This window comes from Lathamus discolor, chromosome 21 (assembly GCF_037157495.1).
Source record: "Lathamus discolor isolate bLatDis1 chromosome 21, bLatDis1.hap1, whole genome shotgun sequence".
Classification (NCBI taxonomy): domain Eukaryota; kingdom Metazoa; phylum Chordata; class Aves; order Psittaciformes; family Psittacidae; genus Lathamus; species Lathamus discolor.
Window position 1 is genome coordinate 132,517 of NC_088904.1, and position 14,699 is coordinate 147,215.

At 62.4% G+C, this 14,699-nt stretch overlaps 2 protein-coding genes across 4 annotated transcripts; one reads left to right on the top strand and one right to left on the bottom strand.

Annotated features, from left to right (window-relative positions):
- Nucleotides 1-943: 943 nt before the first annotated feature.
- MFSD12 (major facilitator superfamily domain containing 12) lies at nucleotides 944-8,920 on the bottom strand. 2 transcript variants are annotated; one of them, XM_065699874.1, is made up of 10 exons: nucleotides 8,583-8,920; nucleotides 5,492-5,702; nucleotides 4,571-4,694; nucleotides 4,150-4,344; nucleotides 3,545-3,637; nucleotides 3,349-3,441; nucleotides 2,583-2,753; nucleotides 2,330-2,424; nucleotides 1,862-1,992; nucleotides 944-1,437 (listed from the first exon to the last, which is right to left on the bottom strand). In XM_065699874.1, exons 1-10 carry the CDS (start codon nucleotides 8,878-8,880, stop codon nucleotides 1,343-1,345), a joined length of 1,506 nt encoding a protein of 501 aa, XP_065555946.1. In that variant the 5' UTR covers nucleotides 8,881-8,920; the 3' UTR covers nucleotides 944-1,342. The 2 variants fall into 2 exon arrangements, with proteins under 2 accessions (XP_065555946.1, XP_065555947.1); XM_065699875.1 differs by lacking the exon at nucleotides 2,583-2,753.
- On the top strand, nucleotides 8,630-14,513 carry HMG20B (high mobility group 20B). 2 transcript variants are annotated; one of them, XM_065699887.1, is made up of 10 exons: nucleotides 8,630-8,751; nucleotides 10,056-10,110; nucleotides 11,119-11,224; nucleotides 11,459-11,662; nucleotides 11,804-11,924; nucleotides 12,040-12,092; nucleotides 12,230-12,305; nucleotides 12,944-13,159; nucleotides 13,541-13,673; nucleotides 13,832-14,513. In XM_065699887.1, the coding sequence occupies exons 2-10, from the start codon at nucleotides 10,073-10,075 to the stop codon at nucleotides 13,842-13,844; spliced, it is 960 nt and encodes a 319-aa protein (XP_065555959.1). In that variant the 5' UTR covers nucleotides 8,630-8,751; nucleotides 10,056-10,072; the 3' UTR covers nucleotides 13,845-14,513. The 2 variants fall into 2 exon arrangements, with proteins under 2 accessions (XP_065555959.1, XP_065555958.1); XM_065699886.1 differs by lacking the exon at nucleotides 8,630-8,751 and adding an exon at nucleotides 8,971-9,081.
- The last annotated feature ends 186 nt before the right edge of the window (nucleotides 14,514-14,699 follow it).

A 14,699-nucleotide genomic window follows, 5' to 3' on the forward strand; every position in this document is an offset into this window, starting at 1 on the left:
TCTTCCGCTCGCTCAGTCCCAGCAGTTGGGGTCCTGGCCCCTCCTTCCAGCCTCAGGGCATCCCACTGCCTCCACTGCACCCCACAGGTGGTGGGGACAGCCCCATGCATGTCCTCTGCCTGAGCCCTGATGTGCTGCTGGTGGGGACACAAAACCCACCCCCATGCTCAAGCAGGCCCTCATCTGGAAGACAAAGACCACCCCATAGACTGATCTGCTGTGGGGCAGAGCTGGTCAGGGGTGAGGATGAGGAGGCTGAGAACCCCCAGTACTCTCTGGCCACCAGCCATGGATCTGCCCCATGGAGGGGGAGTGGAAGCCCCTGCCCTAGGTCTGGGCTGAGCTGGGGGATCGGGGGGGGAGGGAGGGGATGGGGTGAGGAGCTCTTGGCGGCTCAGTTTCTGCCCTCCCTGGGGAGCCCCTCAACCAGAGCAGAGGGGGGCTGACGGACCCCAGGGCGAGAGGGTGCCTGGTGGGACCCCCATCATCCCCACAGGCTTGTCGTGGGCAGGAGCAAGCCCGCGATGGGCCTGGGCGACTGCAAGGAAGGGATACTCCAGACCGGAAACCACCGCACGGTGACGCCATCGGTGATTCCAGCCTCTCGCCCCCTCCATGGGGTGCTCGGACACAGCCGCGGCCTCCCGGCCAGCCCTCGTGCACGCACCAAAGCGCGCACAGCACGCGTGCGCGCACACACGCGGGAACGCAGCACCTGCCTGCCCCGCTGCGCATGCCCGCGCCCCCGCACACACGTGACCCGTGCGGGCACGTGCAGCCCGCCCCCGCGAGGGGCCCGCGGCGCAGGGAGGCGGTAGGAGCCCCGCCCCCCCCCCCCCGGCGCTCCTGCCCCGAAGCCCACTCGGCTCCAAGAGGAGCTCACCCATTGGCTATCCCGGGGGGCGGGATATCCGCGCAGCACCCAATCATCACGCTCCAGCACTTCTCCTCGGCAGCCATTTTGTTTGCGGGTGCTGCCGCCATGGTTGTTGCTGGCGGCCATCTTGCGGTGCCGCTGTCCGGAGGACAATGCTGCGGGAGGGGGAGCCCCCCCCCGACGCTGGGCGCCCCGCGTCACGGCCAGGGCGCTCGGCTGTGTCCGTGCCTTTATCTCTCCTCTCCCAGGTGCCGTGTCCGGATGCCCTCACAGCGGCTGCACCGCAGCGCTGCGCTCCCCGCAGCGCGCCCCAGGGCCGTGCCAGCGCAGGCGGCTCCTCCGGGAGTGCCCGCCCGGGGGGGGACGCGCGGCACGGCCGGGGTCACCCCGAGCCCCCGGCGGGCTCAGTCCCCGGCGCAGCGGGGCCGCCCCAGCGGAGCACACGGTGCCGGGCACGGCCCTGGCTCAGTTGATGCTGGTGCTCCGGCCCCCTCCCTCGGCGCTCTCCGTCCCGGTGCAGGAGCTCCCTGCTCTGCTCGGCCCCCGTAGGCAGACGGCATCTGCGGGATGCGAGAGAACGGACAAGTCAGGAGCCGCTGCTGCTTCCTGAGGCGGCGCAGGGGGGGTCTCCGCTCTGCCCTCTGCCACGGCAAGATGCAGGTCATAGAAGCACTGAGTGCTGGTGTGGGCATCTCCAGCCGGGCAAGGGGCACTTCTGTCCCCACGTATGGCCGCCACCACCCCTCAGTGATGGCTGGAGGGGGCCAGCTGGCAGTGCTGGATCCTGCCCTCCAGCAGGGCAAAGCACAGCAGGGCCAGCTCCCAGTGCCAGCATGCAGGATGGTGGTCCTGCTGGCCCAATGGCAGTCATATGCAGCAAGGCCACCACCAGCCCTGCCACGGGGCCAGGCTCCCACTGCTTCCCATCGAGAAGGACACTTCATCCCCTGGCATGGCACTCCCGGAGCCCCCAGCCCCACTCACGGTAGCGAACGTGGATTGGCCACACCATGATGCAGCAGAGAGAGGCAATGGCAGCGACAGCAACGCCTCCGGTGACCCCCACCATCACCCAGTGGTAGAAGCTGGCACATTCAGAGCAGCAGAGCTCGGACCTGCAGGGACAGGGCAGGGATGTGGCTCATGGGCAGGACCAGAGGCTGGACCAGTGCTGCCCAAAGTGCCCTGACAGCAGGCCCATGTCCTCAGTGTCAGGACTAGGAGGTGAAGGGAAAGTCCAGGGCAAGGAGAAGGGGCTGTACCCCATTGAGATCCCCACCCCCTTTGTGTGCCTGGAAATGCAGCCCTTATCTGGGGCCAGAGGAGAAGTTGGGGGGTATTTATGACAAATCAGAGCAGGTTTCCACCAATGTCCGTTGCTCCGAGACAGGGGTGTTTGCTACCTGGCTCGCAGGCTGTGCGGCTGGAGCCGTCACTCTGAGGGACACTCACGGGCACGGGTGCAGGTTCTGGATCGCCATCACGGCCAGGCCGTTGGCCATCTTGTCCGTGAAGCTCATTGCGCCGTAGACGAACGCGCTGCTGTGCTGCAACGGGAGAGGAAAGCTCATGGGCCCCACACAACGCAGCGAGAGCCTTGTGCCCTCTCATGGGCACAGCTCGTATTGCAGCAGAGCCCGTCCTCAGCGCCCTCGCAGGGGTCTCCATCCCCCGGGTCCGTGGCGGCCGGGAGAAGCGCAGGTACCGTGTTGGTGCCGATGAGGTCTGCGGTCATGGAGAGGGAGGTGACCAGGATGGTGGCAGAGCCAGCCCCAAGCAGCATGGCCGCCCCGTAGATCTCTGCTCCCATCTGCTTGACCAGGGTCACCCAGGAGGCGAAGGTGAGGATCACCAGGATGCCCACGAAGTAGGTCAGCTGCTCCGGCCAGCACGGGCAGAGGCAGAAGGAAAGGGGAGAGCTCAGCTCCCGGCCCAGCAGAAACCCAGCATGGCCGTGGGGAGCAGGGAGGATGTGGGCACCCAGGGGACAGCCCTGGCTCCTTTCCAGCCAGTTCTAAGCAAAGAGCCTCCAGGCAGCAAGAGCCCTGTGGTGCTCCAGGGTGTTCTACAGCCCGAGCCCCGCAGCGCTGCAGGCGGGGGTCCTGGCACTGGGACACCCAGTCACCAGGAGAGGTGGAGTACTGGGGAGCAGCGCCTGCTGCAGTGCAGAGCAGGGTGTCCCCATCCGTACCCAGGGTGGTTCAGCCAAACTCTCCCTCTGCCTCTCACAGGCACCATGGGGCTGACCACAGGTGACTGTGGACCAGAGCGTGCAGGATAGACCCATGCCCCCCCCTGCCCACTACTCCATGCTGCAGCAGAGCATCACTGGCAAAGGATGCATAAGGGGTTCCTGCTCTGCAGCCAGGCTGAGGTGTGCCAACTGCTCTGTACACTTGTGTGGTCAGGATCTGGCCCATGAGCTTTTCCCTTTGGTCTAACTCAAACCTCACCAGTCCCCCAGGACTCACATTTCGACCCAACCACTTATTCACAGGCTTCATGAGGAAGGAGGAGAGGAAGCCACTGACATACATCACTAGGGGGATGGTGGCGATGTATTTCTGCAAGAAATGAGAACAAGGAGGAGAAAAGCTCCAGACCATCAGCACAGGACTCCTGCCCATGGCACCTTGACACAGGAGCAGGGACCTGCCCTGTGCCCACCTTGGACAGCATCAGCGAGTTGGTCAGGTACATGGCAATGTAGGCCTGGGAGAGGTTGACGATGAGCCGGGTGGACATGTAGAGCACCGCAACCTGTGAGGGACAGACAGGGCAGCACCGTTCAGCCTGTGCAAACAGGAGGTTTGGCACCTCCTGTGCCCAACCCTGCCATGGCAGAGATGTCCTCTGAGAAGGGGACAGACCCTGATGTGGTAAGTGGGTGCCCAGTACCACCCAGAGAGTAAGAGTGGTTTGAGTTGGAAAGGACCCTAAAGCTCCTCCAGTTCCAACCCCTGCCATGGGCAGGGACCCCTTCCACTGGAGCAGCTTGCTCCAAGCCCCTGTGTCCAACCTGGTGTTGAGCACTGCCAGGGATGGGGCAGCCACAGCTCCTCTGGGCACCCTGTGCCAGTGCCTCAGCACCCTCACAGGGAAGAGCTTCTGCCTAAGAGCTCATCTCAGTCTCCCCTCGGGCAGGTTCAAGCCATTCCCCTTGGCCTGTCCCTACAGGCCCTTGTCCAAAGCCCCTCTCCAGGTTTCTTTCTCATCTTTCTATCCTCACAGGACATCTCGCTGCCAGAGGACCCCCAACCCCCAGCAGGTACCTGGTAGAAGGCAGGTTCCCACAGCCAGTCCCTCCAGATCAGCAGCGGACGCAGAGGGCTCGGCTCCTTCTGCAGCAGGGGCGCGCTCTCCTCTGGCTGGGCCGATGAGCCCCACGGGAACGGCTTCTCTTTGGTGCCCAGGTGGAAGATGAGGGAGAACACGGCCCCCAGCCCCACCACAATGAGGGCCAGGTTCTGGGTGAGGCAGAGGGGGTGAGCATGGCAGGGGCTGCCCTTTGCCTGCCCATCAGCCACCCCCAGCCGGTGGAGAAAGAGGTTCTCAAAAGCCCTGGGAATCTCAGTGCTACCCCTGCGCCGTGCAGTGGGTGACGTTTCAGGGCGCTGCTATTTCACTCCCTCTGGTACCTCCCCAGTTGAGCCACATCCCACCCAAGGAAGAGGGGACTCCAAGGCCACTTACCCGAAATATAGGGACATCCTGGGGGCCTAAGTGCTCTATGCGTTCAGGTTGGTCCACCTGGAAGTTCAGCAGGAGCCAGGCCAGGCCGTACACAGTGATATTGGCCATGACGGTGAAGGCATACCTGAGGGGAGACAGGACGTGCTCTAGTGGAGGGTGTCCCTGCCCATGGTGGGGGGTTGGAACTGGATGAGCTTTAAGGTCTCTTCCAATCCAAACCAGGCTGTGAGTCTATGATCCCTCTGGGCCACCCTGTTCACTCTCCAGTTGCAGCTCACTTCTGCCACAAGGGTGCCCCAAGCTGCCTGAACCAGTGCCAGTAACCAGCACTGGAGCCGTTACCCCAGCACTGCCCCACATCCTCCCTGCCCCACTGCACTGCAGCTGCTCCCCACTCACCTGCTAGAAGGGACTTCCTCCCACCCCTGCTCCATCTGATAAACCCTCAGCCCGATCCTGACAGATCACAGAATCATTTGGGTGAATGAACTTCATGACATTCACACAGTCCCACCTATCAAGCCTGTCCAGATCCCTCTGGATAAGCAGCACTGAGCCGGCTCTGTGCACAGAGCTGTATGTGATGCCCAGCCTGGCCCTGAGGCCATACCTAACTATGGCACAGCTTGTGCAAGGCCAGGGGCATCCGGGGTGTCTGTTCCTGTGAGCATCACCCTCCAGTGCCAAAGGAGAAGTGCCCCCAGGGAAGCATCCCAACACCTCTGCCACCAAAACATTCCTGGCACCAAAGGGTTTGGGCCACCAACCCAGAGCACCAGAGCCATTTGGACACATTCTGCAGGACACCCACATGGCCCAGTCTCGGTCCTGCTGTACCAAGGGCTCACATGTGCCATGGCACGCAGGGGACCTCTCACCATGCAAGCAAAGGGACACAGCAGAGGGGACAGCCGTGCTCACCGGAAAGCTGTGAGCTCCACCTTCTCATGGTCACTGGTCACCAGCTCGGGGATGAGGGAGAGGTGGGAGACCTGTGTGGCTGCCCAGCCGAACTGGAAGATGATGATGAAGGGGAGGTAGTAGATGAAGGCTGCCCACTGTGGCGTGTTCTCCTTGCAGGCCAGGCAGGGGTTGAAGATGAAGGGGAAGGACACAAGGACACACGTGGTGCCTGGGAAGAGAGCAGAGCAGTGAGAGGCTGCAAGTCCTGTTTCTTTGGGACACAACAGCCGCAGCCAGCTCAGACACACACAGAGTGACCCAGCACCTCTGCCAGGGTGCTTCAGCCACCTCCTGCCCGCTCTGTCCAGAGGACAAGACCTTCACATACGGCCACACCTTGCAGGCACCAGGAGCTTCTCTCACCTCCTGCACATGATAACGAGAGCCAGGGCCGTGCTGCCTGCCCAGGGCGATAAGGTCCCCAAGGGGCTGCAAGGCTCTGGGGTCCCCCTTCCCTGCTCCCAGGGGGCTCCCCCCACACTCACACCAAGGCCCCTCAGCACCAGGGATACCCCTGGGCAGTGCTGGGAGGGCAGGAGCAGATGTGGCCCATGGCTCTGAGCCACCTCGGAAGGTCCCAGCTTAGCCAGGGGCCGCGGAGCCAGGCTCCTCCCTCGGCTGCAGCGTGACGGCGGCGGGACGCCAGCGTGGAGCAGGCAGGGACAGGATGGCTTCTCCTTCTGCAAGGTTACAGAGCAGATCTGCTGCAGTGCTCCAGAGCTCACACCCAGCTCTGGCGCTCCAGGAGCTCTCGGAAGTGCAGAGGACTTGGCCACACCATGGTGCCTGCCCCAGAGAACCCCTGGGACAGGAAGGGTCTGAGAAGGTTCCAACTGCACCAGACCTCCTTGGCTCCTTTTTAACCAAGCCCTGACAGGATTGAGCTCTGCATCCCCTAAGGACAACCCCAGGGGAGCTCTGGGGCAGCAGCTGCACACCCAGGGGTGCTGCAGCCTCCACGTCCACCCCTGGCCCATCACCACCATCAAACACCAGGGCCACCTGCATGGAGCTGGGCTCCTCTGCCATGCATCTGCACCCACATACCCTGGATCTACCCAAGTGAACATGGCTTCACCAGGAGCCAGAGGGGTGCTGGGGAGCCCACACTGCTCAAGTGAGGCCATGGGAGTCCCCAAAACACTCCCTTTTCCCACCCCTGTCCCCCGCTTTCAGCAACCAGCCCTGTGGGGCAGAATTGAAAGAAGCAGGATCCCAGGAATACCAGGCTTCCCTGTGCAGGGAATCTGGGACAGCACCACCAGACGCTCAGAGAGGCAGCAAAGAGACATTCATCCTTCCCAGACTGCTATGGCTGGAAACTGCCCCCCAGGAAGAGTCGGTGTGGTGCTGAGCCATCAGCACCACCAGCACCAGGAGCCCAGTGTCGCGTTGGGGAGATGCCACCGATAGCAACTCGTGGTGTCTGCGCCACAACCACCCCCGGGGCTGTGGTTTCACAAGTTTCCTCTGCTGGGAGCACGGGTTGCCAGCACACTCCCACACGGAGCGTCTGCCACAGTGTGAGGAGCACAGCACCGCTCCAGGTCTGCTGGACCCCACTGCCATCACCCCACTTCTGGGGACAACAGCCCCTGCTCTGGCCAGGGAAGCAGCCTCCAGCCATGCTGCTGGAGCTGGGAAGGGTGATCCAGGACTTCGCTTTGGGAGCAGCAAGAAGCGGAGCTGCCCGGGGCGGGGGAAAACACAGCACCAGCCACTTCCCTAAATCTAGGACACAGCTCTGAGCTGAGCCCTGGCAGGCATGAAGCTTCAACAACCCTCCCTGACTCACCCAGCAGTACCCCGGGGAGATCAGGCACCTTATCGGGCTATCGCTGGGCTGCACAGAGTGGTTGGCTGAGATAAGTCCAGGACTAAGACAAGACCACCCCATGCTACAACTGTCCTCTGTGTGCATCCACTCTGGTGTTACCATTAAGGGGGTTTATCTCTGCCTGTGCATGTACGTTTCTTAAAGCCAGCTGCCCAACAACTGCTCTGCAGGGCTGGGGCAGGCTCCTGCGCACCAAGGACCCTCCTCCAGGTCACACTGACCCCACCACGAGCGTCCGCACAAGCCCTTGCACCTCCTCACAGTTTGTTTGACCCCAAGGCACAGTGCAGGATGCCAGTAACTCAACACCAAGCCACTGGTGCCTCCTCTGTGTTCCCACAGGGCTCTTTCTCCCCATGTGCTGGTTGCCTTCCCCAGTGCAGACAAGGGCCCCAAGGCCACCCATAGGGAAAACCCAGAGGTGCCGGGCCACAGGCAAGGCCCTGGTGAACCCCCAGGCTCCTAGGGAAGCCCAGATGTTAACAACAGTCTTGTTCCTGCCGCAGCATCGACCCGCTGAGTGCAAAGCTCTGACCCTGTCTCAGTGACACCCACACATGGGGGCACAGGGACACTCAGTGCATGGCCTGAGGGACAGTGGGAGCCCAAGGCAGCACCAGCCACTGTGTCACAGCCTACTGGGACTCTCCACTTGGCATCTCCAAAGAGCACCTTTGATGTCTGCCCCCCTCACCGGGCACCCCAGAAAGGCTCCCCCTGGGCCATCGTCTCCACCCAGGGCACCCTGGATGGGCCTCTTCAGTTCCTCAACCCAGGGTCACCCCAGAAAATCTCCCTGGAGCCTACCATCTACACTCAGAGCATCCCAGAAAGGCTCCCCGATGTCCCCCACCCAGGACGCCCCAGAGAAGCTCCCGTGGGGCCACCGATCTCCACCCTCAGTTCCCCCACCCAAGAAATGTTCCCCAAGGGTGCCCATTTCCACCCAGGGCAACCTAGAAAAGTTCCCTAGGGCCACCCGTCTCCAATCAGAGCACCCCAAAAGGCACCCGAGGTTCCTGCACCCAGAAAAGCTCCCCTGCGGCCACCCAGCTCCAATCAGAGCACCCTGGATAGGCACCCTCAGTTCCGCCCCCCCAGCGCACCCCAGAAAGGCACCTCCAGGGCTGACCCCAAAATGCTCCCCAGGGCCACGCATCTCCACCCAGCGCATCCCCGTCGGCGCGCCCCCAGCGCCGCCCCGGCACCCACCGGCGAGGTGCCACGACTTCCTCCTGCCGTAGCGGCCGCAGCCGGCAGAGCGGTCGGTCTCGTAGCCGAGCAGCGGCGTGCAGAGCCCGTCCGCGAGCTGCCCCGCCAGCAGCAGCGCGCCCGCGGCGCGGTGTCCGAAGCCGAGCGCGCTGTGCAGGAACAGCAGCAGGTACGTGAACCACAGCGCGGCGCAGGCGTCGTTCTGGAAGTGCCCGGCCGCGAAGCTCAGCCGCGCCCGCAGCGGCAGCGCCTCCGCTGCCCGCACCGGCAGCGGGAGCGGCAGCGCCCGCTCCGCCATGCCGGGCCGGGCCGGGATGGGACAGGCGGGCGGGCGGACGGGGCGGGACGGGGCGGGGCTGTCCCGGTGTCGTCCGTCGTCGTCGTCCCCCACCCCGGGCTGGCTCTGCTCCACCCCCCAAACACACCGCGCGGCCACCGTTGCCTGCGGGGGGGTCGGGGCTGTGAGCGGCGCTCGGCGGGTACCGGGAGCGCATCTTGAGTAGGTACCGGGTGACTGGGACCAGTATAAGCAGTACTGAGGCCACTGGGAGTTGTGGGGGCTACTGGAGTGACTGGGAGCAGCGGGGGGGGGGATACTGGGGTGTCTGGGAGCACCCCTTGGGTGGATACTGGGGTGACTAGGAGCAGTGTGGGCTGTAGCGGGGTCACTGGGACCACTCCTTGGATGGGTACTGGGCTCACTTGGAGCAGTGGGGGGTACTGGTTTGACTGGAACCTTCTGTACCACCCCTTGGATGGCTATTGGGGTCACTGGGAGCAGTCTGAGGGTACTGAGGTGATTGGGACCGCATCTTGAGTAGGTACTGGGTGGCTGGAACAAGTATGGGCAGTACTGGGGTCACCGGGAGAAGTGGAGGGGAGGGTGTCGGGACCTTTGGGAACCCGAGGGTGGGCGCTGGGGCCACTGGGAGCAGTCGTGGGGTACTGTGAGTAACGGGAGCAGTGGGGGGGCAGTAGCAGGTCACCGGGAGCACTGGGACTGGGGCCGCCGGGCACAGCGGGGGTTACCGGCTCCCCCGGGCTCCTCCCGGGACGCGCGCCCCGGGGGTGCATTGTGGTCCCCCCCGGCTGGCACGCCCGCCCCTCCGCGGTGCCCTCGCCACGCCGATCGCTGATTGGCCGAGCGGCCAGTCGCGCGCGCGCAGCGGCAGCCGTCCCCGCCCCTCGCTCCGCCCTTTTCTCCGCCACTTCCCTCTGACGTTGAACCACTTCCAGCCAATCCGCGCTAAGCTCCTCGCTGCGCCGTTCGGCGCTGGAGGCCAATGGGAGGGGCGGGAATCTCATTTGCATAATAATAGAGGGGCGGGGCCAGGGCAGGAAGCGGCGGCGGGGGTGGGGGGTGAGCTCGGATCGGGGCCCGCTGAAGGGAGGCGCCGTTGGGAGGTCCCGCCATTACCCCCGGTTCGGTCCCGTCCCGTCCCGTCCCGTCCCAGCCTCGTTTCTGTTCCTCAGGGCGCGGACCGCGGACCATGGCTCACAGCGCCAAGCAGCTGCCGGCCGGGATGCTGTAAGTGCCGCCTCCCCCCCCGCGCAGCGGGCTGCCGCCGTCGCTGTCCCGGTGGTGCTGTGCGTTCTCGGGGGCCTCTGCCGGAAGGGAGTTCGTGATGAGCTCTTGGGCAGAAGCTCTTCCCTTGAGGGTGCTGAGCACAGGGTGCCCAGAGAAGCTGTGGCTGCCCCATCCCTGGCAGTGCTCAAGGCCAGGCTGGACACAGGGCTTGGAGCAAGCTGCTCCAGTGGAAGGGGTCCCTGCCCGTGGCAGGGGTTGAAGCTGGAGGAGCTTTAGGATCCCTTCCAGGACAAGCCAGGCTGGGGTTCCATGGTTGCGCAGTGGGGGGGCATGTGCTCAGTTGGGGCAGGGAGGCTCTGCTGGACCCACATCCTCCACTGAAGCCTGATGTGTAAAGGTGAGCAGCAAGCTGGGGCAGAAGCATCTGAGGCCACCAGGCCTGTGTTGGAGCCCCTTGGTGTGTCTCGGTGGCAGTGGCAGAAACCTGATGGAGCAGTTGTGGCTGGAATAGGTCAAGCCAGCAGCAGTGCCCTGCCCTCATCCTCTGTCTTGAGGCTTCTCCTTATCCCCAGCAGTGCTTGTGCTGGGTGTGGGTGATGCTTCCCTGGAGCCAGGATCCAAACCCCTACAGCTTCTCCTCCCTTGCTGAGTAGGATCAACTGGTTTGTGCCGTTTGGGAGGTGTGTACCTGAGCAGGGAAGTGACTGTCGCTGTTACCTGTCCTCAAAAGCAGGACTTATGCCTTCTGCTGCCCTTCCAAATGTCATTGGCAGATCCCAGGGTCATCCCTGGGCTTTGGGGCGGCCTTTTTATGCTTAGGACTGTCTGGTGCTGGGCTTTGCTTGAATGCCATCGACTCAGCTGTGGCCTCCCATCACTTGGGAGCAGGGGCTCCAGGGCTGGTGGCAGGTTTGGGGGCTACTGGGACATGGGCAGGAGTTTGGGGGGGTGTCACCATTGGTCCTAGCAGTTCCTCAGCCCTTTCTAATGGGCACTCTCTGGCTGCAGACATGCCACGGGCAAAGCTCAGCATGGGAACTTCCTGGTGGCCATCAAGCAGGAGAAGGGAGAGGTGGCACGGACGAGTGGTGAGAAGCCACACGGTGAAGAGGAGGTGAGTTTTGGTGCCTTCCTCCCTCCCCACAAAGGTTGCCCAACCTGGGCCTCTGCTTCCACTCGCCTTTCAGCAGCCTGGGCATAGCCAAGTGACCCTCAAGGGGTACTTGACCATTTCTCAAGGGATGGGAGGCCCAGGAGGCTCTGCATGCCACTCTTGTGTCCTGTGTTGTGGTGGCATCATGTGCTCTGATCCATGATGGCTTGTCCTTTTCCCTTTGCTGGGTGCCAGCCAGTGAAGAAGAGAGGTTGGCCCAAGGGCAAGAAGAGGAAGAAGATCCTTCCCAACGGCCCTAAAGCCCCAGTTACAGGCTACGTGCGCTTCCTGAATGAGCGGCGTGAGCAGATCCGCACGCAGCATCCAGACCTGCCCTTCCCAGAGATCACCAAGATGCTGGGGGCTGAGTGGAGCAAGCTGCAGCTCTCAGAGAAGCAGGTACTGGCCTCCACCTAAACCTCCCTGTCTGCTTGTCCCACTACTGGTGGGATGGGCAGCAGAAGCCTCGAGTAGTGGGGAAGGGAGTCAAGCAGCCCCCTGGGAGCCTGTGGCCAGGCTGAGGCCCCTCTGTGTCCGCAGCGGTACCTGGACGAAGCAGAGCGGGAGAAGCAGCAGTATATGAAGGAGCTGCGGGAATACCAACAGTCAGAAGCCTACAAGATGTGCACGGAGAAGATCCAGGAGAAAAAGATCAAAAAAGGTGCGTTTGGGGAGCAATGGCTGCTGGAGGCACTCTCAGGACCTGGCCAAGCGCTGCCAGAGCCTCTGGGGCTGCTGGGCTGGTTCTTAAGGGGAACCTTCTCCCTCCTTTCCAGAGGACATGGGCTCTGCAGCAGCAAACACCTTGCTGAATGGGCACCCGCACAAGGTAAGGCCCCAGCCGGTCTGCCTGTGTGTGGGGAAACTGGGGCACCCCTTGCCCTGTCCCTGTGCCTTCTGTCTGCCCAGCCCCAAGGAAACTGGGTCCCCTTGGGTGTGCTCAGCCCTGCCTGATCCGTCCCCCAGGCTGGTGAGTGCAGTGACACCTTTTCCACCTTCGATGTGCCCATCTTCACAGAGGAGTTCTTGGACCAAAACAAAGGTGAGGGGCTGGGCTGTGAAGTGGGGGCTGCTGGTGCTTGCAGCAGCTTGCGTGGGGAGCAGCCTCTATCCCATGGGGCAGGACCAGGCTAGCACTGGGTGTGAGATCCAGGCTGTGGAAGGTCCCTGCTGAGGTTGGATACAGGGACTGGAGCCTGTGGTTGGTAATGCTGAGCCTCTTGTATGAGTCGTGTCTTGGGGAAAGGATTGAGAAGAGAAGGCTCCTTAAAGGGAGACCTTAGAGCAGCTCCAGTGCCTAAAGGGGCTACAGGAAACCTGGAGAGGGGCTTTGGACAAGGGCCTGTAGGGACAGGACAAGGGGAATGGCTTGAACCTGCCAGAGGGGAGACTGAGATGAGCTCTTAGGCAGAAGCTCTTCCCTGTGAGGGTGCTGAGGCGCTGGCACAGGGTGCCCAGAGAAGCTGTGGCTGCCCCATCCCTGGCAGTGCTCAAGGCCAGGTTGGACACAGGGGCTTGAAGCAAGTTGCTCCAGTGGAAGGGGTCCCTGCCCATGGCAGGGGTTGGAACTGGAGGAGCTTTAAGGTCCCTTCCAGGACAAGCCAGGCTGGGGTTCCATGGTTGGGCTTGGAATGTGGGAGAGCCAAGGGTGTCCCTGCTGATGTGGTGTGGTCCCGGCAGCGCGGGAGGCGGAGCTGAGGCGCCTTCGGAAGATGAACACAGAGTTTGAGGAGCAGAATGCCATCCTGCAGAAGCATACGGAGAGCATGAACTGTGCCAAGGAGAAGCTGGAGCAGGAGCTGGCCCAGGAGGAGAAGCAGACCCTGGCCTTGCAGCAGCAGCTCCAGTCTGTGCGCCAGGCCCTCACCTCCAGCTTCGCCTCCCTCCCCATTCCTGGTGAGTTTGGGGTGGCTGTGAAGACCTGCAGGGAGGCATCCTGGAGCTCTGCATGTGGTATAAGCAGGGCAGTGGGGTGGTGATAGACACCCATCTGATGGTGGAGTAGGATTTTGGAGCAGTTTGGGGTGCCCAGGGATGTGGCAGTCAGCTGGCTCCCCTATAGTGCGGTAGGGCAGGCTGAGAACCATCTTCCTCTTGAGCCATAGTCACCCTCGTGCCCACAAGGCAGAGATTAGTCCAAATCCTTTAGTTCCTGGGCTTGTGGTGTTGTGGTGCTCTCCTGCTGCAGGGTTCAGGGTCCTGTCACCAGCATTGATGGGCTGGGCCAGGCTAGATGGAGACTTGCGGGCATTGCTTAACTGGGCTTCTGCCCCGCAGGCACTGGGGAGACCCCCACACTGAGCACTCTGGACTTCTACATGGCCAAACTTCACAGCGCCATCGAAAGCAACCCACTGCAGCATGAGAAACTGGTGGTGCGCATTAAGGAGATCCTGTCCAGGATAGCCAGGTGAGCTGGTGTCCTGTGTGTCCTGGTGAGCACTGGAGCAGCCCATGGAAGGGCTGAGCAGCAAAGTAGGGGATAAAGAGAGGCTTGGAGCTGCCCCAGAGCTGTGGGAGAGAGAAGCTTCCCCCCTGTAACTCAGCTTTACTTTCTTCCCTCTCTAGCGAGCACTTGTGAAGGGGACCAGTCCCTGTGGCGCCCGGGGCTGGCCGCACCCTGGCCCTGTCCCTTGGAGCTCACACGAGGGACAGTCTCTGCTGGGGCCCGGTTCTTTCTTCCCCACCCCTCACCGGAGGCATGAGCGGGGATCCTCTGGCTCTTGGGCACCATCTCCGAGGACATCAAGCTTCTGGGGACCAAGCGGTGCCAGGGCTGTGAGGGTGTCCTGGGTTCAGCAGTAGCAGTTATTTTTCTCCTCCTTGGTAGCTGGTGCAGCGCTGTGTTTTGACTTTCGGCCTGGGAACAGAGCTGATAACGCTCTGTTTTAGTTGCTGCTCAAATGTTTGGTCTGGCCAAGGACTTTCTGAGCCTCATGCTCTGCCAGGGAGGAGGGAAAGCCGGGAGGAAGCAGAGACAGGACACCTGACCCAAACTAGCCAAAGAGGTATTCCATACCACAGCACGTCGTGCCCAGGATGTAACGGGGAGTTACCCAGAGGGGCTGGGACTGCAGGGTTGGACGAGGGATCAGTCGGTGCTCGGTTGGGTGGAGGGGGCGAGTTACCGGTCACCTGGTGCTGAGGTGTTGTATTCTCTTCCCTTGTTATTTCCTTTATCATTATTATTACTGGTGGTAGCAGCAGTGGTTTGTGCTATACCTTGGTTACTAAACTGTTCTTATCTCAATCTGTGGGAGTTGGATTCTTTTTGATTCTTCTCTCCGTCCCTCCAGGAGTAGAGGGAGGGAAAGAAGGAGGGGGGGAGTGAGTGAACGAGCTGTGTGACTTTGTTTAAACCACGACAGAGGGACGTGGTGTTGTGGCTGTGAGCAACCCCCCACACGCCCTGTGAGCCCTCCAGCTCCTGCTGTTC

Excerpts from the sequence above, each read along its gene's own strand:
- MFSD12 (XM_065699874.1), bottom strand. The coding sequence starts at position 8,880 with ATGGCGGAGCGGGCGCTGCCGCTCCCGCTGCCGGTGCGGGCAGCGGAG. Across the intron at positions 4,695-5,491 it reads GTGGAGCTCACAGCTTTCCG|GTATGCCTTCACCGTCATGG; the intron begins GTGAGCACGGCT and ends GTCTCCCCTCAG. Across the intron at positions 2,754-3,348 it reads ATAAGTGGTTGGGTCGAAAT|CTGACCTACTTCGTGGGCAT; the intron begins GTGAGTCCTGGG and ends TGGCCGGAGCAG.
- HMG20B (XM_065699887.1), top strand. The coding sequence starts at position 10,073 with ATGGCTCACAGCGCCAAGCAGCTGCCGGCCGGGATGCT. Across the intron at positions 10,111-11,118 it reads CAGCTGCCGGCCGGGATGCT|ACATGCCACGGGCAAAGCTC; the intron begins GTAAGTGCCGCC and ends CTCTGGCTGCAG. Across the intron at positions 13,160-13,540 it reads CGCCTCCCTCCCCATTCCTG|GCACTGGGGAGACCCCCACA; the intron begins GTGAGTTTGGGG and ends TCTGCCCCGCAG.